Source organism: Barbatula barbatula (assembly GCF_947034865.1).
Source record: "Barbatula barbatula genome assembly, chromosome: 7".
Taxonomy (NCBI): Eukaryota; Metazoa; Chordata; class Actinopteri; order Cypriniformes; family Nemacheilidae; genus Barbatula; species Barbatula barbatula.
In genome coordinates, this window is record NC_136770.1 from 1086345 (window position 1) to 1110648 (window position 24304).

The following is a 24304-nucleotide window of genomic DNA, read 5'->3' on the forward strand; positions in this document are numbered from 1 at the left end:
ATAATTTTCTAAAGGTTTTAGCTGACGGTTCATAATAGTGAACACAACAGTTGAGGGGACTTAGGTCGCCCACTTTTCCTTGATTAAAGAATAGAGGTGACCATGTGTTTGCAGTGGCGGGGCCTAAACTTTGAAATAATCGACCTTTACATGTTAGAGAGGCCCAAACACTCACCAAGTCCAGTTTAAAAATCAATTTTTATAGTTGTATTATTTCATCTGACTTTATCTTTTCTTATTTACGAACTTTTTAAATGGTTCGTCTTGTCGATATTACTATATTGTGTGCTCATGCTTGTATGGCCCTTTGGCAAACACTTGGTGTTTCTAAAGAAAGTGCTTTTTAAATAAAGTTTGATTTACATACAAAAAATCATTGTTTTTTTAAGCAGTGACTTTAACACACTTTAGTCTATACACAGCTTATTTTTCACTGGAAATCAATAAAATATTTGATGTTTTTTATTTTCAGGGGACGACGCTCGACGCAGACCTAACAGTGGAGAAGATCTCGTTCATCGAGCGACGACTCCTCTGCGATCGACTGTCATGTCTTGCACACGCGCACACCGGGAACCACATGGTCGCGAAGTGACGTCGTCCGGTAATAACACACGTTTTCTGTGTAGTCTCCGTCTAATAAGACAAAATGTCGCAATTGCAAGCCAGATTCTTCACCGAGAACAAAAAGTGAGTATTATTTGACTGCGCGTGACGACGAATCGGTTTGATATAAGTTACGGAGATGCAGAGCTCAGATATCTCTAGTGTTAATACTACATGTGTTTATGTATAACATCTGTCCTTATAGTGTGTGTCTTATATTCATTTTAAGCGATGGACTGTGTACAAGAGTCATTCATCTGCTATATTCAGTGTCTGGTGTAATAAATAAATAACTTAAATGACACGAATAAAGAGTTTAATTTCAGCTTTCCACGTGGATGTAGTTGATACAGGTGTAGTTAATACTAATAAATAATGTCATGATGATGTAATTCGTGATGAAGTAACTCTGTTTATCTGTGTGTGTAGGTATGTAATAGAAGATGTTCCCTTCTCCATCCCTGCTGCCTCTGGCGTGTCAGATCTCAGTGGAATCATCAATAAACTGTTGGAAGTTAAGAATGGTGAGCTGAATGCAGATCTTTCTTCTAGGTCATTTCGCCACCATGTTTTTCTGTCATACAGTGTGTTTGTTTGTGTTTGCAGCCGGACACAAACATGTTGAGTTTGACTTCCTGGTTCGAGGGCAGTTTCTGCGCACCTTACTGGCCACTCACATGGAGACGGAGAACATCTCAACGGTACGGCCGCGCATTCAATACAGCCTTGTGTGGCACACTCGCAGATTATGGGTGTTTGCGTACGAGCTCATTTGTGAATCTGTGTGTGTTCAGGAGGAAGTAGTTGAGATCGAGTACGTGGAGAAATTCACAGCGCCGCAGCCGGAGGAGTGCATCATGCATGATGATTGGATCAGCTCTGTCCACGCAGATTCAGAGTGGTGCGTTTTATATCACAAAACCGTTTGATCTGTGGCCAGGCAAAAATGATCCGATCTGTTGAATGAATGTGTGTTCAGGATCCTCACGGGCTCTTATGATAAGACGGCACGGATCTGGTCGATGGAAGGGAAGGCGGTGATGACCGTGGCTGGACACACTGATGTTGTGAAGGATGTGTCTTGGGTGAAGAGAGGTTCGAGTTTTAAAGTCATGTATTAGTTTGATATAATGTGTTTTAATGGTGTCAAACTGATAGTTGTGTGTCGTCTAGATGGTCTGAACTCTGTGTTTGTCACGGCATCTCTGGATCAAACCATCCTGCTGTGGGAGTGGAATTCAGAGAGGAACAAAGTGAAAGCCAGACACTGTTGCCGTGGACATGCGGGAAGCGTCGACACGATTGCCGTCGATCCCACCAGGACGAAAGTGTGTGGATAGCGTTTCATTTAGACAAATACTGATGTATTTTTTGCCTTGTACAAAGTATTTCTAATACGCCCGTCACTCTTTCAGTTCTGCAGCGGATCGTGGGATAAAATGCTTAAAATTTGGTCTGCGGGTACGTTTTCCAAATCTGTAACTCAAAAATAAAACGGATATATTTTTCAAGTAAAACAGTGAAGGAATAATTAACGGTGTCGTTACTGTCCTCAGTACCGACAGAAGAAGAGGATGAGATGGAGGAACCGAACAGACCCCGCAAAAAGCAAAAGACGGAGCAGATGGGGCTCACGCGGGTCAGTATCTACACGTTTGGTGATTTTATTGACGGAGGGAAGGACGCTTGTCAATATCTAAATTTTTTTGCTCCAGACCCCCCTCATGACATTGTCGGGTCATAATGAAGCCGTGTCTTCTGTGCTCTGGTTGGATGAGGAGCTGTGCAGTGCATCATGGGATCACACCATCCGCCTTTGGGACGCAGAAACTGGCTCGCAGAAGAGCACGTTGGTGAGTGAATCTCAATATTTTTGTGTGGATGGATAATGTAGAAGTAATTCGATTGACCAAAGCGATGTTTTTGCTTTGCAGACGGGCAGTAAAGTGTTTAACTGCATCACGTACTCTCCGCTGTGTCGCCGCTTGGCCTCTGGCAGCACTGACAGACATGTGCGTCTGTGGGACCCGAGATCTAAAGGTGACCGTGAGACACACGATGTCCTGACACAGCTCATCATCTGATTTTAACAGCTTCTGTCGACCTCCTGTTTTTCAGATGGATCTCTGGTTCTCCTCTCTATGACGTCTCATAATGGTTGGGTGACGGCGGTCAGGTGGTCTCCTTCCCACGAGCAGCAGCTGGTTTCAGGATCTCTAGACAAAATGGTGAAACTGTGGGACATCAGAAGGTGTGTAGCTCACTCGATGCAATGTCAGTCATTGCTGTTGTCTTTATCATCGGATGTAAATCATCCTTTTCTCTTCCATCACAGTTATAAAGCACCACTCTATGATCTTGCTGCCCACGAAGACAAAGTTCTGTGTGCAGACTGGACAGAGAATGAGGTACAACATCGAACCACATTTGTCTGTGTACTGACAAAATGACCACAGTCTTCCTCTTCTGGCAAACCTAAATGTTGATCAGTCGGTTATTTGTTTGGTTGATTCATTTTGAACGTTCAAGAAAACTAAATCTGTCCATCTGTCTTTTCTCCATCTTGTCTTCTCTCTCTAGTTGATTTTGAGTGGTGGAGCAGATAACAAACTCTACACATACAAATACTCGGCCTGCATTTCTGATGCAGGGGCATAAAACAACACATCCGGTATTTGACATCAGTGTCAACCTGGAACCATAAGCAGATGTTTTTTATTACTGTAAAACCTGCCATAAACGGACAAGACCTCATCACCCGGAGAAAAACACACAGAAGCTCATGCACGAAACACAAGAAGAATGACTTTTAGCGTATTTGTCAGATATAATTTTTTTTTTAAACTTGTGTTGATGTATGAGGCACAGTTTAATCTGTGGTTTGATAAATGGTGATTCTTAAAGGGATGGTTCACCCGAAAAAAAAGAAAATTCTGTCGTCATTTATTCACCCTCATGTCATTTCATTCCTGTTTAAATGACTTTGTTCTGCTGAACACAGAGAAGAACATGTGGAAGAATGTCAGTATTGTTTAGTTCCAGGACATAATTGAATACCATTAATTACCACTTTATTATTCTAACGTGCCCAAAACGATTTGCTTTTCTAAAATATCTCATTTTGTGATGTCCCAGAACAGAAAACTGCTGACATTCTTCCAAATATCTCTGTCTGTGCTCAATTTGATTTATATAGCGCCTTTCACAACGTGCATTGTTCCAAAGCAGCTTTACAGGAGAACATTTGAAACACTGAAAAACACAAAAAGTTTAAACGGAGCACAGTATGTGGTGTTTATAGAACAAACTAAATTATTCTAGTAAATAATATCTAATGTCAGCAGTCTCCCGGTGGTTTATTTAGCATATTTTGCATGAAGTGAATGTTTGGCTCAAAAGATGTGTCTTTAATCTAGATTTTAATTGGGCAAGTGTGTCTGATCCTCGAATAGTATCAGGAAGGTTATTCCAGAGTTTAGGGGCTACGTATGAGAAAGCTCGACCCCCTTTGGTGGATTTAGTTATTCTAGGTATTATCAAAAGTCCTGCGTTTTGAGATCTTAGAGAGCGTGATGGCTTGTAGTGTGATAGAAGCTCTGTTAGGTAGGTAGGGGCTAAACCCTTTAAGGCTTTATAAGTGATTAAAAGAACTTTAAAGTCAATACGATACTTGATGTGTAGTGAAGGGTTGATAACATTGGGGTTATGTGATGGTATTTTCTGAACTAACTGTAGTTTGTTTATTGATGATGCAGGACAAACACTAAGTGGTGCATTACAGTAGTCAAGTCTTGAGGACTTAATTCAACGGAACAGAAAAATATACAGGTTAGAAACAACATGAGGGTGAATGAATGATGACAGAATTCATATTTTTGAGTGAACTACCCCTTTAACAGTGTCTGATCTCGTCCAGGTCTCTGATCTTCATATAGGCTATAACAATATTACATTGTGCAATTGTCTAAGGCTTGTTTGTTTTGTAAAATGATTATTTTTACCGTTGTTGTTTATGAAAAGTAAAAATGGAAATCTGTTCATGCATAAGGTTTTGTCCTGGACTGTTATGCTGTGTGCTGTAATACATTCAGCCAGCAGGGGGCGGTAAGTGTTCGCGCTCAGTGTTTATCATCCATCATATGGTAGCGGAAAAGTACCGGCCAAAGTCTCTTTAAGGAAGATCTCTGCACTTTCGTCGCATTTGCTCAAATGTTGTAAACCACATTTCTTTCTTAAAATAGATAGCTAGAGTCGCAATAAAACAAAATATTAAACCTGACAACTGGAACAACATTCAGCTACTGCGCATGTGCAAAGGTTATCACTCCCAACGATCGACTATTGGCTGTTTTTACTGGAAGGCGGGACTTCCGTCTCTGCGGCTTGATAATGGCCGCCACACTAATGTCGTGTTTATGAGATATACTGCAGTGTTGTAGATAAAACTCTATTAAACCACTAATGAGTTCACAGTGAGGGACTGTTCACTCCAGGACACGATGGGGAAGAAAGATAAGAGTGATCGAGGTAAGAGACAGACTGCGCTACCAAATGCAATCTGCTGTTATTGATGTGTGTTATGATGACAGCACATTAGTGTGATGTTCTTATGTTACACATCAACTGACTTTATTACAAGTGTATGGAGATTAACCGCGGTTTTACTACAGTAATCGTAGTTTAACCTCGGTATTTATATAAAAAACAATAATGGTTAATTGTTATGATTCTATAAAACAGACATATATCTCCAATAAATATTTTGTATTATCCCTAAGAGGAATGACCAGTTCTATTCCTGTGGATCCACTTTTCTGCAGTTTTGTAAAATAATGGGATTATTATAGTATGGAAATGACAGACAGGTGTATAGATGAACAACCTCTAGCAGATCAATGGTTATGAATCTGGATCTTTTCTGAATTGCTGGAATGATTCATTTTAGAGCGAAAGTCCAAAAAGCGGTATTACGATGAGGATGATGATGATGAAGAGATGACGGGCAGCGAGTCACAGGAGGCCATACCTGCAGCCGCTGGGAAACAGGTGGATGAATCCAGCACTAAACAGGACGAGTATGGAGCCAAAGACTACAGATTGCAGATGATACTAAAGAATGACAACTCTTCAAGACCTCTATGGGTGGTAAGAATAGAAACCCCTGATCAGATTCCGTCATGCTTCATTAAAACGTGTTGTTTTATCAACTTTGATCTCTTTAAGTCGATTTAATAAGTCTGAAAAGTTAAAGGTCTCGCTGGAAATCAGATGTTAATGTTCAGCATTCTTTTTCTGTCTGGTGGACGCGCAGGCTCCTGATGGTCACATCTTTCTGGAAGCTTTCTCTCCCGTGTATAAATACGCTCAGGACTTCTTGGTGGCAATAGCGGAGCCGGTGTGCAGACCCATACACGTGCACGAGTACAAGCTGACGGCGTATTCTCTGTACGCAGCCGTGAGCGTGGGCCTGCAGACCTCTGACATCATAGAGTACCTGCAGAAACTCAGCAAGACGTCTGTGCCGGATGGCATCGTGCAGTTTATCAAGGTTAGTTGGTGTGTGAGTTTGTGCAAAATGAAGTGCATCTGATGTTGTGGTTTATTGAATGGAAGCATCTGTTTCTTATCTGTTCCACAGTTGTGCACAGTGAGTTACGGTAAAGTCAAGCTGGTGCTGAAACACAACAGGTCGGTTCATCTGTCAGAGATCAGTCATATGTCACATTTAATGGTGTTCAGGTGGAGGTGATGTAAATGTTTGTGTGTTGGGCACAGGTACTTTGTGGAAAGCGCGTTTCCTGATGTCATTCAGAGATTGTTGCAGGACTCGGTGATTCGAGACTGTCGTCTCCGATCAGCCGGGGGTGACGAGACCGATCTCATCACTGAGGTCATCTCCAGCAAATCAGCGGTGAGAACATGAACACACACACAATGACCTCTTTGAAAATGAACAACTTACCGTGACTATAATAATTGAGCTAAAAAAACATCTCATCCTGCAGATCTCAAAGCCTCAGCAGGACAACGGTGGTCCGTCCTCCTCTCAGCCAGCGGATGGGCAGAACCCGGAAACTCAGGTGCCGGAGGACATCTTTAGTTTCTATGAACAGATGGATAAAGAGGAGGAGGAAGAAGAGGAGACGCAGACGGTATCATTCGAGATACGTCAGGTGTGTGAGCAATAGAAAGCAACGACTGAAATAGATAGAAAGATCTTATATATATTGCAATGACATTGTTTTTTACTGTCCTCATCAGGAGATGATAGAGGAGCTCCAGAAACGCTGCATCCAGCTGGAATATCCTCTCCTGGCTGAGTATGACTTCCGTAACGACACGGTGAACCCCGACATCAACATGGACCTGAAGCCCACGGCCGTGCTGAGACCCTATCAAGAAAAGAGTCTGAGGAAGATGTTCGGGAACGGCAGAGCTCGGTCTGGAGTCATTGTGCTGCCCTGCGGTAAACACTCTCTCTCCTCAAAAACAGGAAAGGCTATTTTTACAATATATAGATAACAGCATTGTACCGTTGTCTTATTTTATTGCCCAGGTGCTGGGAAGTCTCTGGTGGGGGTCACAGCAGCCTGCACGGTCCGTAAGCGCTGTCTGGTGCTGGGAAACTCTTCGGTGTCGGTGGAGCAGTGGAAAGCTCAGTTTAAGATGTGGTCCACCATCGATGACTCTCAGATATGTCGATTCACTTCGGACGCCAAGGATAAGCCCATCGGCTGCTCGGTGGCCATCAGCACATACTCCATGCTGGGTCACACCACCAAACGCTCGTGGGAGGCTGAAAGAGTGATGGAGTGGATGAAGAGTCAGGAGTGGGGTCTCATTATACTGGATGAGGTACACACAATACCAGGTGTGTGCTTGTGAGAACTGACCTAACAATAAATCCCAGCTCGGCGTAATACAGCAAAACATTTAATCGCTTAATCTGTTTTTATCAAGTTACTGTAGTCAAAATCCCACTTAACTGTTAATAGTGTTTTAGGTAAGCCTAGCAACAAAATCGCCTTTAATGTTGGCTCCTGATTCATGTGACTTGTTTTTCAGTTCAGTTCGTCGCATGCAAGGAAAGACCTCAAATAAATAAAAAGTTGATGACCAATCGAAATTTAGTTGGAAATAATCGTCACGGTTAGATTCTAACAATGTGGGAGTAAAAATATCATAAAAAACATTCATATTCGAAAAAGATTGCGCTGCCAATACTGAACTGATGTAGAAAACAAGGTTCGAATGTCATTTGTACGTTTAAGCTAAATTGAATGCAGAACATTAAAGCCGTAACTTTTTCGGTTAAAAATATACAAAAATGTGCATAAAAGATTGGTGTTAAAGAACGTAAAGTAACCTGCCATTTTGTTTAAAACCGAGATGGCACTAGATCGGCAAAATGACAGGTTTTAAGAAAAAAAAGGTAAAAACTAGAGATTCACAGATATATCGGCCCAAAATCGGTATCTGTTGATAAAACAGGAAACTGCATTTGATTTGTGCTCTGTATATATATTTTTTAGAAACATCCGCAGTTTTATGTTCAATATTAATTAATACACTTTTTATGAATTTGAAGAAATATTAAAGGAATAGTACATTTACAATTATGTATAAAGCAGCTTCAAAAGGCTTCACATGACACCAGGGGTGTATTCCAGAAAGCAGGTTATGTGACTTACCCGGGTAAGTTTAGGAGTAAGTAAGCGGATAACCTCTGCTTTCGGTTCCAAAAACGGAGGTAACTTTCGGGTTATGTAAGTAACCATAGCAACTGACTCTCTGAGGATAACCTGCTCCGGAGCAGGTTATGTTACAGGGTTAGTTTGTTTCAGAGAGGTTTCCGAGCATGGCGTGCCCTTTCGATGAGGATCCTGTGGACGTAGAGGCACAGATTATACGGGTTTTTTTTGCCGTGAGAGGGTGATAAGACCACGTATCCACGTCTTTTCTTATCCTAACGAATATTTGCAGGAGCGCTATCGTTTTTCTAGGCAGTCGTTAATTTATTTCACAAACCTACTAAAACCACACATCTCAGACGTGACAAACCGCGGGTCAGCGCTTGGCGCCGAACAAATTCTTTGTATTGCTCTGCGCTTTTTTGCTACAGGGAGTTTTCTCTACAATGTGGGCGATGCAGAGCATGTGGGAAAGGCAACAGTGTTTAGAGCAGTTCGTACAGTATGCATGGCACTGAAACGGTTTCCACACACTTTTGTACAGTTCCCTGGCCATAAACCTGTGCGCTTTATTAAAGAAGAATTCCACTGGGTGGCAGGTTTGCTCTCAGAAATTCTGTCATCTACTTCAATTAAATGACATTTCTTAATAAGTTTATTTTGACTGCACACACATACACGTAAAGGCTACACAGACTTTTTAAACTTGTTCTTAATCTTAATATCAGGGTTCCCAAACGCAACTTGAGTTGTTGTGGGAGTTAGCAAAGTCTGACGAAGTGCCCTCTGGAATCCCATCGACCACAGGGCGACCTTTATTAAACTCCTCAGATGGGGTGAGAGGAGGTGGAGGTGGACCCCCGCCAGTTAGACGGGCTTCAGCCTTCTTTCTATTAGCTATATAGGAAGAATACTGTAAAAGTAACTTAAGACATTGATTTTACAACAGTTAAAATAAAATATTACCTTTTTGGAGAATGTTTTTGTGTTTCATTTTGACTTGGGAAAGAGTTCTTTTGGCTCCAGAAGGATTACACCTTATAAAACAAGAGGCCTAAATATTTCTTGTCAATATACATTGCACTGTATTCTGATGTAGTAAACTGATGTAGTAAATGCTTGTCGAGTCATGCCACATGCTCAAAAAGACAATTGTTCAACTTTGCAAATTAACAAAATGCAAGCATATTTACAATGTTATAAAAACAATCTTACGCATTGACTCTGTCAGTTATATTTTGCCAAGCCAATTGTCTCTCCCTCGCATATGCAGCTATAATGGGCTTGAACTCCTCATAAGCAAACATTAAAACTTCTAACTCCGCTTCGGAGAAGTACGCGGCACGTAACTTTTCACCCTTAGTTTCCATGGTGACTCCTGAATTCGGCGTTCCATTGAAAATGCCTTGATATGTTCTCCGTGCGCGCGCATTAACTCAAGGTTATTAGCAGTAGGTTGATTAAACTAACTCGACACAGGTGTTTTGGAACCGACATACCCAGAGTAAGCAGGTTTTGGGTTAATCAACCCACAGTTCAGGGTTAATCTGATGGTAAATTAACCCAGCTTTCTGGAATACACCCCAGCTGATGAATAAGGGTGTTGTCTAGCCAAACGATTAGTTATTTTCCAAGAAAACAAAAAAGTGATGTTCTTTTTAAACATAAATACACGGCTTGCCCTGCCTCCGCAATGCACGTCCACGACTTCATATTACGCAATCAAACGGAATTTGTGACCTTAACCAACATCGTTCAAGTCCATAATATGGAGAAGAACCCTGGAAAGCTTTCCTCATAAACCTCAATTTGTTTTCAACAGAAGAAACAAACACACAGACAGATTCTATGATATGTGGGTGTGTAAATGATGATGTGATTTTCATTTTAAATTGATCCTTTCCTTTAATTGAATCTTCAGAAAATGCAAATGTCACTCTGAGACATCGGTATCTGTGGAGAAATGTAGTGTCGGTGCATCTCTAGTTACAAATACAAATACATAACACATTTTCAGGGCTTGCAAGGCACGGACAGCATCGTTCATATTTCTTAAATGTGTGTTTCTTGTCTCTGTTTGTCTGGCAGCGAAGATGTTTCGACGGGTGCTGACGATCGTCCAGGCTCACTGTAAGCTGGGTCTGACCGCCACGCTGGTGAGAGAGGATGATAAGATCGTCGATCTGAATTTCCTCATTGGACCCAAGCTGTACGAGGCGAACTGGATGGAGCTTCAGAACAATGGCTACATCGCTAAAGTCCAGTGTGCTGAGGTCAGGGATCTAAAAGGAATCATTTTAAATGTGCAAAAGATGTTTGAATGATGTCTATACTCGGACAGTCCGGTTATTACTCAATAAAAAAAAAAATCTTAAAGATTAAAGTAAAACATTTTCCTCTCTTTTATTAATTTGAACCATGGTTGAGAGGTGAATCGATTATTTGTGTGAAGAAATCCAATGAATGATGTGTGGAAGTGGGTTGAGCAGTGAACGTTTTCCTCGTGTCATGGTTTTTGCATTAGCTGTATGAATGGTTCCTTGTGTGTGTTTTAAGCTTAAACGTTCTCCTTGTGTTTATACTCGCTGTATGTGTAGGTCTGGTGCCCCATGTCTCCTGAGTTTTATCGGGAATATGTGGCCATAAAGACGAAGAAGAGGATTCTGTTCTACACCATGAACCCCAACAAGTTCCGCGCGTGTCAGTTCCTGATCCGCTTTCACGAAAGACGAAACGACAAAATCATCGTATTTGCAGACAACGTCTTTGCTCTGAAAGAATACGCCATTCGATTAAACAAGTAATACTGCCTTTAATACAAACATACAGCCTCAATAATATGCTGAAAAGATGCCTTTGTATTTCTTCTTATCTACCAAGTCTTTTATTTACATTAAAGAAAAATTGTCAAGCATGACGCGACCTGCTCCAGGATCAGTATGATCACTGATCTAACTTCAATAAGATAAAGTTTGCTTAAAAACATTGGCGGTAGCAATGAAACTTCAATGAAGGATTAGTTTAAACCAGGACTAGTTAAATTAGATACAAATAACTTAATTTACAACAACAAACACATTACTGTGTGCATCTTGAGGCAAAACAATTGCACTGATATATTTTAAGATGTGCAACTATACACTTATGTGCAAGTTGTTTTTGAATAAAAGACTTTTAACATTTAAGTTAGTCTGGGACTAGGTTTAAGCCCTGTCCTGGAAACCACCCCTTAAAGGATCATTATAAAAATGTAATTAGGGTTTCGAGCCCGAAGGGCTGAAAACCTATTGTTTTTGTAAGGATTTTTATTCTTCTTCTTATTATTATTATTCCGCCATAAAACGCGTAGCCCAGCCCAAACCGTAAGTCGTAGAAACTCGAGACTTTGTCGGATGGTAGTAGTCTTGCACGCTACTCAGATACTCGGAGCCAGCCAAATCGGCCCATAGGTGGCGCTATAGCGATGGCCAATGCGTTTGAGCTCAATGCTCATAAACCGGATGTCGCACAACAAAATGTTTGGTGTCATTGGAATCCTTGGCTCCAAACTTAAAAAATGGCTATCTCCGATTTCATTTCCGGTATGCAAATTTTTCCGCTAATTTGCATTTTATGAAAAAAAAAAAAATGAACTAGTCCCTGGATTTTTGCCCGATCGGAACCAAACCGACGCTGATGAATTCTGTGGAGTGTGAATATGAATATTCATTGAAAAAAAGTTGAAATTTCGATTCAGGGTCGCTGGGGGGCATCAAAACGTTCGAACCGGAAGTAGCCTATTTCACTAAAATGACCATAACTCGTGAACCGTTTGAGCTATCTTCACCGGGCTTAGACCGTATGTGTAGACCCTCAGTCCGGGGTCACAATAAAAAAGACGCGGTGTTTGGCCACTAGGTGGCGCTATAATAGCAAAGAACTCGAAAAGGGCTATAACTACGCAACCGTTTGCCCGATCGACTTATTATTTGGTATGGTGTGTCTTTGTGTCATGCACCGTGACTGTATAAAAGGACTTTGGCGTTTCTCAAAGAACATGGCCGCCATCGCCCAATGAATTTTGAGCCCTCATTAGACAGGGTTAACGGGGGCCGATCGAAACGACACTCGCTGGGCTTGTTCGACTCGTGGTCCTGAAGGTCTGTAAGAAATATGAATTGATTCGGCCACTGGGGGCGAAAAAACGTTTTTGCAGTGCATAAACAATTGTGTATCACGTGACATTTGACACATACTCAAACTATTTACATCATATGATAGCTCTTCTCATTCTGAACAACTTTGCCTCTGAACACGCTTCTGTCAATTGAACGGTTCGTGAATTATCGCTGATGATGTCAAAAATCTACTTTCGCGAACTAGTCCCTGGTTTTTCAACCGATCGGAACCAAACTAATGCAGATGACTTCTCTGGAGTGTGAATGTAAATAATCATTGAAAAAAAGTTGAAATTTGTATTCATACACGGTAGGGGGGGGCAAAAACTGAACTGGGCGGAGCCTATCACATTAAAATGGCCATAAATCCAGAACGGATTAACACATCATCATGGGGCTTGGAACATATGTGTAGACCATCACTCCGAGGTCACCTACAAAAGAAGGTGCCGTTTTGACACTAGGTGGCGCTAGACCAGTAGAAATGGTTAAATTGACGCGTATTTCATTACTTAAACAATTGTGTATCATGTGACATTTGACATATACCCAAACTATTTACATCATATGATATCTCTTCTCATTCTGAACAACTTTGCCTCTAGAACCATTTATGTCGATCAAACGGTTCGTGAGTTATCGCTGATAATGTCAAAAACCTACTTTCACAAACTAGTCCCTGGTTTTTCAACCGATTGTAACCAAACCAATGCAGATGACTTCTGTGGAGTGTGAATGTATATAATCATTGAAAAGAAATTAAAATTTGTATTCGTACACTGTAGGGGGGGCCAAAACTGAACTGGGCGGAGCCTAAGACACTTAAACATACGTTGTTAGAGAAGGGTTTGAGATAGCTTCACGGGGCTTAAAACATATGTGTAAACCTTCGCTCTGAGCTCACATCAAAAGAAATCGCGGTGATTGGACACTAGGGGGCGCTATAACGGGAACAATGGCACTAAATACTGTAATTATGCAACGGTTATACATCTACAGGTTCTGATACGCTTTGAAAATAAACGTCTCGGCCCAGGAACTTCAGACTTCTTGAGTTAGAAAGCACCTTCGCCTCAATTTAAAAGCCAACAACAATGAAAATCGGATACTCATTAACGTATTGTCCAAATTATTTGACATGCTTGTAATAGAGGTGCATGTTTCTGTAAGCATGCATAGTTTCTATGAGTTGATACCTGTGATTTTTCTGTGCGTGTGTGTGTTGGACTTTGATCCTTAATGCGTGTGTTGAGGTGTGAACCCCCTAAACTGTTCATGAATGCATGACTGCTTTTGACTGCCTTAAACCTCGAAACCCGCTTAAAGGCTGCTTGTTGTGATTTATTTTCCATATTTGGCATGGTGTGTGTAAACGTATGACTTCAGTTTAAGGTGCTGGAAACAATGTGCCATTGTTTTGACCATAAAATTACATTTAATGCTGTTTAAACGACAATAAACCAAAATTCAAGGGCTTATCGGGTAACAAACGTTCCTTAAGAGATCTTTGAAACTGTAAGACTAAACCCACGGTGCACATTTTCAGCGGCCAGTCGGTGTTGGCTTCACGGGAGAGATTGGAAGATTGCCCCTTGGGGGAAATCTAGCACACAAATCTCTACGCAAATTTTTCATTTTCATTTGTTTGCTACATGGCAAAGAAAATGCATTTTTTAGACTTGTCCAATCCAAATATGTACACACAGTAGCATATATTACGCATGGTGAGCTGCTAGCGTATAAAAGCATGTGCATATTATTTTGCATGTGCATCAAAGTTTGACTTTAAAATGCAAAAAAGGCCACTATCCCATTCTGGAGTATAAGTCAAACCTATGAAATGGCATGCACAGAAGTATTGTGATGGGATCATATAGTGTGTATGGTGTAGTGGACACTTACTGAGCTTTAACTATCTTGTTTAATTCAGCCATAAAACTTTTTTCATGCTTTCTCTTTAGGCCGTATATTTATGGACCCACATCACAAGGAGAGCGTATGCAGATTCTTCAAAACTTTAAACACAATCCAAAAATCAACACCATCTTCATCTCCAAGGTAAATGATAGGAAGTGATTTATATATTTATTGTTTTTCTACATCTACCAGTATTTGCTTTTTACTATCCATTGTAGTATTGTAATCTAGGTAGTATAGTGTCAAAAAAATCAAAATGAGTTCTACATGTTTGTTGTAGCACACTTAAACATTACAATAATCTGTTTTTGTATTATTTTTTGCAGTCGTAATAGGATTTGCAGTGTAATAATTTTACTGGGAACAGTCCGAATTGTTGTTGTAAATTGAGGTTAAAGCAGGTTTAAGAATTCTGACCCTTCCAATCCTCTCGCAGCTCAGCTTCATGTCCTCACTTATATTGCAGAATAAGCGTTTCTGTAGTCTGAGTGCTTTGGAAACGCTCCGTACTTTGTTTCCAGGAAGTGCCGTGACCTCAGAAATCCAAATTTTTGTTCATTAATTAACCTTTCAAATCCGCTCTGCCGATTCCAAAACCATACTAATACCATTGATGCATAAAGCAGATGATTTGTGTACAAGGTGCCTTACAATTAGGACTGCACGGAGGAAAATAAGAAATAACAAACACGCATGTTTTTCATTCTTTCATCTTTCACATGCACAGAGACATTTTTGAGGTATTACAAGTTTTGTGCAAAACTCTCCTTTTCGTTTTTCTCTCTCCGACAGGTAGGAGACACTTCCTTCGACCTGCCCGAAGCAAACGTGTTGATTCAGATCTCCTCTCACGGTGGTTCTCGCCGTCAGGAGGCTCAGAGGCTGGGCAGAGTGCTGCGAGCTAAAAAAGGTCACCAGACGCAGACATTTCTCACTTCACTTATAAAGGATATCTTTTTATAGATTTTAATCTACGGCCTTTGTCATCATTAACTAGAAGTGATATGTCATTTTGTGTTTTTGCATTATTTTGTGTCTTGCTAAAGAATGAGCGTAACTACGGAGCCCCTTAAGGGACATGCGTTATGTCGCAAAACTTTTGCCTTCTCTCGCAAAGATATTTGCCTACTCTCGCAGACAAATTCTGCGAGTTCGGACAAATACTTCATGTTTAATGTCCCTCTGGCAGAGTTTCAGAATAGATCCGTACATCAAAAAGGGTGTTTCAATGCTATATCATTTTATATTAAATCACATTAATCAAGAGTTATGTATTTTTTTCTTCAAGGTGTGTGATGACACTGTGAATATATTTATAAAGCGTCATATGAAACATTTTGACATTAATCTCAAATTTCAACGGCTGCCCTATTACAAAAATAGTAATGCTGAATTGAATCTGAATTTCGTGAAACAAAACAACTACCATGAAAATGAAATATAAACTTGACGTTGTGACTGTTGTCCCCAGGTATGGTGGCGGAGGAATACAACGCTTACTTCTACTCGCTGGTCTCTCAGGACACTCAAGAGATGGCGTATTCCACAAAGAGACAGCGCTTCCTGGTGGACCAGGGGTACAGCTTTAAGGTCTGCAAATATCTGAATCTTATGTGCCAAACGCATCATCACCGTAAAACAAAATGAATCGTGGGATTGAGAATCAAGTACAGAGAATTATATGAAGTAGCCTTATATTTTCTTACTTTGTCTTTTTCTAGGTGATCACAAAGTTGGCTGGGATGGAGGAGGAAGACCTGATGTTCTCCACCCGTGAGGACCAGCAGCAGCTCCTGCACAAGGTTCTGGCAGCGTCCGATCTTGATGCAGAAGAGGAGGTGGTGATAGGAGACATTGGAGGAAAACCGCAGGTTCGTTCTGCTACTTTGAATTTATTTTCAGCTTCATTTGTTTTGTGCTACCGCTTAAACTGGCTTAATTTCGCTCCGGATTTAATTTGTATTCTTCATCTGTTTCTGTAGTTTTCTCGACGTATGGGAGCAATGAGCTCCATGTCTGGAGCAGATGGCACGGTCTATATGGAGTACCAGATGTCCAGGGGGAGCAAAGCTTTTCTCGGCAAAAATATCCATCCTCTGTTCAAACGCTTCCGCAAGTAAAAATGACCATCCACGTGCGATGTTGACAACACGTGTCCAGAACTGACTGTGAGACAGTGAGGTCTACGGGGAAACCCAGAACATAAAACAAGACTGACAGAGAGAACAGAGAACTGGTTCCAAAAAAAGTTAATTTTGAATTGAATTTCTTACAAAAGGCAAACCATAACACATTGAAATACAACAGTACACTTTAACTTTTTTGTGGTGAAATAAAGTGATTTATGCGATGAAGTTTTCCAATTCACATTAAACTTTATTCTTCTTTTCAAGTCTTTTATTCTTCAATTCGTTAAATCGTGTAATCCTCATCTAACGTGACATGGGGGGGTCCCAAGCTCACATTCTTGTGCCCGACTCTCTGATACACGAGCTTAATACTTTTTAAAATCTTATTATAGATGGAAATTAACAGCACAAAGCTTATGTCCAACATTGTATAGGAGTTTTTCATGCTGGTCTGTTATTGTGATGAAGCAACATAATGTAAACGGTTTCAAACTTTGAACAATAAAGATGTTTTGTTAATATATATTCATTTATGGTAAAACATAAAGTATGCATGCAGATTAGGGCATTACATAACCGTCTTTACAACAAAAAGGTGTCTGTGTGTTCATGCATTCAAGAAGAAACCCTTGGGAACCTCAAGGGAATGCCAAACAAGCTTTTGGGAAAGCGTCCAAATCTAACCAGAGCTGAGGAATGTTCGGCTGGGATTCATCATTTGTGTAGTCCAGAAACGTTTTCAGTCTTTGCTAATAAAGAAAAAACACATGACACGAACCCTAAACTAAACATCCTTTTTCCCCAGTTGTCATGCTGACATTTCCCCCCAATCTCCCTGTTTACAATCATGCTTTTCACCTTTTAACAGGCATAACGTCCGATAAAGAGCTCCAAACCAAAGTGCGCGATATAATCCCTCATATATGTCGCAACCAACGAAAATTCACTTTCTATGGGGCGTGATTTAGGACCCTCGTTCATCCACGTGCCAAACTCCAATGTCCACATCCCTTTCCTGATGCCGTGAAGGTTTTAAAGGTCGGTGCTCTCCACGCACGGACGCACGCACGCACGCAGCAGTCAGCGCGCTCTCGCTGCTCAGCCGGAGAGGTTTTACGCACCTTCTTCTCAATAACAAAAACACCAGAGTTAAACATGGCACTTCACAATACTTTCCTGCATCTCATCCGCAAGAATCTTGTCCTGGAGACGCGCAAACAGCCTTTCCTGCAAACCCGCGGGCTGCACAAGACCGCGGCGAGTGGCTCCGTGGAGATTACGCACAGTCCGGCTGATTTGAAAGACGACAAGGTGAAACCCTCCGAGGAGGTGCTGGATGTGGCCAATGCGAAGAGCCTTAAGGAGATGCCCGGACCGAGCACCGTGTCCAACCTCATGGAGTTCTTCTACCGGGATGGCTTCAGTCGCATCCATGAGATCCAGGTGAGCGCCGATGGCGATGCCAAAGCTACCCGTTACGCGTTCAAAGACGTGGGTATGTTTAACACCCCGTGTACTCCGTTTACAACTTTATGAAAAGAGCCACTATCCGCGTTATCGTTCATGCACAATATCGTCAGTTGTGTTTAATTTACGCGTTTGACAGACGACGCTTATGGAGGGGGGCAATGGGCACTACATACATACATTCTTGTTTATAAGTAGCCTATATGTGTTTTATATGGGATCGAACCCGTCACATTTGCGTTGCCAACTCGATGCGTAATGTTTTCCTGCAACTCGGCATTGCGTCAGGTCAAGGGTTTGATTCCAGGAAATACATACAGATTAAAAATGACCATTGAATGCAGTTCAGTTCCTCTGGATCATAGTCTGGCAAATGCATACGTGCAATTTAAATGTATGTGCATGTTTGCTCCGGTTTACTGTGACTTTTTATTCACTTCAATTGCATGTTTGCAATCTTTATATCTTTGGTCAACTTTGGAACACGGTATAAACTGTCAGTTTTGGTACATGTGAGATGTGTTCAGTCCCAGTTGAAGTTGCACAAACCAGCTAATTCGGTCTCCACCCCATCACTGAGGGATTACATACCTTATTTAACCCCACAAAGTTCACATTTTATACAAACCAATAAGATCTCACTGCCGAACACCAAAAAAGAGCTTTCAGAAATAGTTGACTGTCCTACAGGGCTGTGCCGATAAAGTTGAGCTTTCAGTGTGAATTACCCATAAACATTTTGTAATGTCAGGTTGTGTGGGCTGATCATTAATAGTGTAAAGGTCACGGGTTCCATGGAACACACAAACTGATAAACTGTTTAGCCTGAAGCGCACCGTAAATGGCTCCTGCCAAATGCATAACAGGTAAATTATTTATACAACCTCAGCAGATTCCTCTTTCTGTTATTTCAATGGCACGTTCTGTGGAGCGTGAGTGTCAGGAGCTTGCAAATGGGGCCAGGAGATGTGTTCTTGAGCCTCCTGAATCACTGGACTGACAGTCATGTGGTTTTTTTTTAATCGTATTGGATTTACAGTAGACAAACGTTATTTCATGCATACAGGGATTATTTAAAGTCTGGGGGATGATGCGGGTGAGCATTGGTTCAAGTTTAAGAGGACACCCACCAACCATGTCAAAGTATTCTTGTAAGCTACTGACAAATGATTCAGCGAAGCTTTCCACAAGAAATAAGGTGTTCAAAGGTTTCTTTCTTGCAGATGGAGCACTCTCAGAAGTACGGCAAGATCTTCAAGTCTCGATTTGGACCTCAGTTCGTGGTGTCCATCGCTGACAGAGACATGGTGGCTCATGTTCTCCGGGCTGAAGGTGTGGCGCCTCAGCGGGGTAACATGGAGTCCTGGAAAGAGTACAGAGACTTGAGAGGACGATCCACCGGACTCATCTCAGCGTGAGTAACTCATGTGTCCGTGACACGGTGTCCAACTAACCCAAACATCCAAATGTGGCTAAGAATTGTTTAAAAGACCAACGAGTAAGAAGTTCACTCCATAATTTTTGTTATTTTGTGGCCCTTGTTATTTTATTTTTGTTGATTGGTGTCTGCTAACAGATATTATACGTGATGTTTTTTGGGCTCAGCGAGGGTGAAGAGTGGCTGAAGATGCGCAGCGTCCTGCGTCAGCTGGTCATGCGGCCACGAGACGTGACCGTGTTCGCTCCTGATGTCAACGCCGTGGTGGAGGATCTGGTAAAGAGAATAAAGACAATGAAGAGCCGGCAGACCGACGGCCAAACTGTTGAAAACATCAATGATCTGTTCTTCAAATATGCCATGGAAGGTGAGTCAACCAACTGTCCAGAAATGTTCCAAATCAAATATATGGAGTTCTTTTAACATTACTGAATTATGCTTTTCATGACAATAACTATACAAAGGAAATATGTTGTTGTTTTTCCAGTTAATGAACAATAAAATGTGAACAAACAATACAAATGATTTTGAATGTTGATAGCAAACATACATCTGGCAGACGTCTATTTGACATCTGCATTTACATATGCAAGACATATGCAATATATCTCGGAGACGTCTGCTGTCAGATGTGCTATAGACATCTAGAAGACGTCTGCAAGATATTTATTAGATGTATTTATTAGACAGATTTAGAATGGATGTTAAACTTCTCTTTCTAAGAAGTTTAGCAGATGTTTTGACACAGCAGATGTATTCCAGATCAGCAGACGTCTCCGAGACGTATTTCAGAGGAGCAAACCGTATTCCAAATGTAAATGCAGACGTGTGCTAAAACGTGAAATGACAGTGTGCCAGTTTGAAATGAACAGAATGTTCTGGACGCTCGTGACGTTATCTTGATTTTTTAGTGTGGGCTTTAAATCAGAGAGATAGCAGAGAGCAACTGAAATGATAACATGAAACCATGCATTCTGAAAATAAAGACATTTGTTTTAGTGGCTATTAACGGATTTCATTCTTGTTGGCCGTGGAAGAAAGTTGCCACTTGTTTGGTGGAAATGCAAATTAGAAGTATCATTTTTGATCTCCAATGATTTATTAAAACTCACGCTAAACAGCAGAACATACAAAGCTTTTAGTAATTCATTTGTAATTGTAATTGATCCATTTGATTCAACATCAAACAAGGACACAGACATGTTTTAAATGTCGTCTCTCCTCTCCAGGTGTGGCAACCATTTTGTACGAGGCTCGTCTGGGCTGTTTGGAGGAGAACATTCCTAAAATGAGTCAGGAGTACATCGCAGCGCTGCATCTCATGTTCAGCTCTTTTAAGACCACCATGTACGCCGGTGCCATTCCCAAATGGCTGCGTCCCATCATTCCCAAACCCTGGGAGGAATTCTGCAGCTCCTGGGACGGCCTCTTTAAATTCAGTAAGAGCAGAGGGAGCTGTCCTGGGGTTCGGTGGGCTTCTCGGTTTTCTGTGGTCTTAACAAATCTGTTTGTGATTTAGGTCAGATTCATGTAGACAAAAAGCTCTCAGAGGTTAAGAGAAAGATGGAGAGAGGTGAAGAGATTAAAGGAGGCTTGTTGACTCACATGCTGGTCACCAGAGAGATGAGCGTGGAGGACATTTACGCAAACATGACAGAAATGCTCCTGGCTGGAGTGGACACGGTAAGGATTGGCCCATGGGCTGCTGGGAACGCTGGTGAAGTTCATACTTAACTTTAATATCAACAAAAAGTTATACATTGGGGCTGATTTCAAAGGATAGTTCGGTTCTCAGAGAATTGAGGTGGCAGTTCAAAGGTCATGACCTTAATTTCACACATGAATCTTGAGTGAAGCATAAGTTGCTTTACGTAAGTGTCTGCTTTGCAATGCATTTGTATAATTCAAGTTCATTTTATTAAGTATACTTCTGAGAACATATAATCGAATAAATCTATTTCTTGCAAACATGCAACAAGCAGGGGGAGTCCGTCTCTTCGTCTGGTGACATTAAACTTCATTTATCTTCTTTCCTCTCCGCAGACTTCATTCACGCTGTCGTGGAGCGCGTACCTTCTGGCAAGACATCCCATGGTACAGCAGCAGATCTTCGAGGAGGTGGAGCGTGTGTTGGGTGGGCGTGTCCCGACAGGAGAGGATGTTGCTGATTTGCCTCTGATTAGAGGGCTCGTGAAAGAGACGCTCAGGTAAACTCGTCCACCTATGCCCGACGGCCACTTCAATATACAAACATCAACACAAAGGATTGAAAAGTGGACACAAATACAGTCATTTGAAAAGACACCACACAGATTAGTCATTTCTGAAACAAAGGGGTTTCCCAAAATAATAATATTCTTATATCAAATCTGTGTAGTCTCTTATGACATCATTCTGCACATCATCACATTCCGGGCTGTGGGGTAATTGGTCATTTTTAAGGGAGGAACTTCCTGTTTCAGAGGAAATGACAACAACGCATCAAACAAAGCTGTGCATTTCAAGGCACTTGGATGGATCACAGTTTGACAATGTGTTTTTCTGCAGGCTTTTCCCCGTTCTCCCTGGAAATGGACGTGTCACACAGGACGATCTAATCGTTGGAGGTTACTTCATTCCTAAAGGGGTAAGAACTGAATGCCCAAAACATTGATCAGAACTTGTCCCCTTCACATTAAAACATTATGTCACGCTTGTTTTTGGCCAATCAAAGTCATTAATTCATGTTAAAGAGAAAACCCTACATTATAAACCATTATAAACGGTTTGATAACATTCTGCTAAAAGCAACTACTTTCCTTGGTGTGGACATCATCATGCCTATAAATCTCTCAAATAAAGCCACATGGGCACAATCTCTAAAATCATTGTTGGGGATTCATTCACAGGGAGCATGTTTTTTTAATAAAGTTTGAGAAAGTTCACTTTGGCGCCGCTAACTTCCGGGTTAGCCTTCAAAAATACATATACATATATTGTGTTGTCAGACTCAGCTGGCTCTGTGTCATTACTCCACTTCCATGGATGAGGAGAACTTCCCCCGTGCCGAAGAGTTCCGGCCAGAACGCTGGCTCCGCAAGGACTCCACCGACCGTGTGGATAACTTCGGCTCCATCCCGTTCGGCTACGGTATCCGCAGTTGCATCGGCAGGAGAATTGCTGAGCTGGAGATGTATTTGGCCCTCACACAGGTGTGTGTGTGTATGTGTTTCTCAAGTCAGTTTCAGTGTTGTCGTCTGTGTCTAATGGTGTGGATTTACCTCTCACAGATCCTTCAGAAGTTCCACATCAAGGTGTCTCCTGATGCCACTGACGTGCGTGCTAAAACCCACGGCCTCCTCTGTCCGGGTGCACCCATCAACCTTAGGTTTGTGGACCGAGATTAATCTGGCATCACCCGACGTGTAAATATGAACCGTAAGATCTTCCACCCAGAAGACGATTGGTGTCATTGTGTAACAGTGCCTCTTCCAACGTCTATCCAGCTATGTGTGGAGTTTTTCAATTATTCAATGCTTCTGTAAATTAAGAAAGTACTGATACTTCAAACTGTATAGAACTGGTACTCTTTTATGAACTCTATACAAATTACATGAATGGTATTTACATTTTGTTTTCTTTTAAAAGCTGTGTAGATTTGTATATAGATGCATTTACGAATAAATTGGCTTTAGTGAAAAACTGTAAATGCTTACCCACACCTATATCTGACTAATATATAGTGGATATACAAGTCTGAACTTGCTATTTTGTATGCATTTGTACAAAGTGAATCAGATGATTATTTGAAAAAAATATATATATATATATAAATGTATATAGCTGGCGCGAAACATCATCCCACCAGAACTCATCATATAGATTAGACCTTGCGAAATAGTTTGAAATTTCCATGAGGTGGATAAACATACGTTTAACCTTTAAAACTTATCTAACAAGTATTAAAATCGTAAAGCAAAGATCCCTAAAAAATTCAGGAATTCTGCAAAGATCCTGTCAGGTGGACACTAATATAGTAAAAACATTTGATATCATTCATAGGAAAAAATGTCCGCTGGATTTCGAAGATGATATTTTTCTTCATAATAAATAGGACTTTAATATTGATGAGAAGCGGAGGCAGTTATTACCCATTTTTTAGTGCACTTGCATCTTAGGGAACAGACAGGCAATGGGACATATTCTATCTTAATGAATTTAGGCTGTTTTGGGGAGGATGTGTAGCCACCCATTAATTCAATTTAATTCAATTTATTTATTGAGCGCTTTTCACAATGTGCATCATTCCACAGCAGCTTCACAGGAGGAAAAACATGTAACACACATGAGTTGTGTGCAATTTGATAAATTGAAACTGTTGAATGTCTTCCTGAATTGCGTTAAAGAATGCATGTATTAAATGTCAAGATTATGAAGATGCGCTGTTTTATTCAATTGTTATTTCTTGCAGTGTGTGTTCTATTTAAACTACCTGTTTGAAAATAATACATCTACAGGCTTACAATTAATATTGGTTCTTGTTTTATGTAACATTGACTCTATAATGAGGACCTTTGGTGTATTACACATTTCTCTATTACTGTAAATGATGCATTTAGAAGCACTGCCCATCTGACAGTTAAATATATTAATATAAACATAGTTGGTAAGTAATTACAGTTAATAAATAGTTGAATTAAACTAATAAAGATAAAAGCATAACTGTGACATAAATGCATATATAAGGAAAATAAGAGTAAATTGGTGTATAATAATACAGTACAATGTCAAGGGTTCATCAAAACCTTTCATTTTTCAATTACTGTAATGAACAAAAACTTAAGTTTGGGGGGAATTAAGTTGTTTAACGTTTTTAAACATTCGCCACCAGATGGCGGAAGAACATCGATGAACAGGACG

The 24304-nt window shown here is 40.9% G+C and overlaps 3 protein-coding genes across 4 annotated transcripts; all 3 read left to right on the top strand.

Moving 5' to 3' along the window:
• Window positions 1-520: 520 nt before the first annotated feature.
• On the top strand, window positions 521-4651 carry wdr12 (WD repeat domain 12). Of its 2 annotated transcripts, XR_013786854.1 has the most exons (14): window positions 557-690; window positions 1036-1130; window positions 1213-1307; window positions 1401-1507; window positions 1586-1701; window positions 1780-1934; window positions 2022-2067; window positions 2163-2245; window positions 2322-2459; window positions 2541-2646; window positions 2725-2857; window positions 2942-3014; window positions 3187-3497; window positions 4452-4650. XR_013786854.1 is itself a non-coding variant. In XM_079459578.1 (13 exons), exons 1-13 carry the CDS (start codon window positions 650-652, stop codon window positions 3262-3264), a joined length of 1266 nt encoding a protein of 421 aa, XP_079315704.1. In that variant the 5' UTR covers window positions 521-649; the 3' UTR covers window positions 3265-4651. The 2 variants fall into 2 exon arrangements, 1 of the variants encoding a protein (XP_079315704.1); XM_079459578.1 differs by having other exon boundaries at window positions 521-690; window positions 3187-4651.
• Window positions 4652-4959: 308 nt separating this feature from the next.
• ercc3 (excision repair cross-complementation group 3) lies at window positions 4960-16758 on the top strand. The gene is made up of 15 exons (XM_079459577.1): window positions 4960-5133; window positions 5552-5751; window positions 5918-6154; window positions 6245-6294; window positions 6382-6517; window positions 6612-6779; window positions 6868-7072; window positions 7163-7477; window positions 10386-10570; window positions 10895-11097; window positions 14416-14512; window positions 15164-15281; window positions 15843-15961; window positions 16093-16242; window positions 16354-16758. The coding sequence occupies exons 1-15, from the start codon at window positions 5106-5108 to the stop codon at window positions 16489-16491; spliced, it is 2349 nt and encodes a 782-aa protein (XP_079315703.1). The 5' UTR covers window positions 4960-5105; the 3' UTR covers window positions 16492-16758.
• A 634-nt stretch (window positions 16759-17392) lies between these two features.
• On the top strand, window positions 17393-23820 carry cyp27c1 (cytochrome P450, family 27, subfamily C, polypeptide 1). Its single transcript, XM_079460540.1, has 9 exons — window positions 17393-17943; window positions 19191-19381; window positions 19573-19772; window positions 20635-20844; window positions 20925-21088; window positions 21449-21612; window positions 21953-22031; window positions 22393-22596; window positions 22675-23820. Exons 1-9 carry the CDS (start codon window positions 17656-17658, stop codon window positions 22789-22791), a joined length of 1617 nt encoding a protein of 538 aa, XP_079316666.1. The 5' UTR covers window positions 17393-17655; the 3' UTR covers window positions 22792-23820.
• The last annotated feature ends 484 nt before the right edge of the window (window positions 23821-24304 follow it).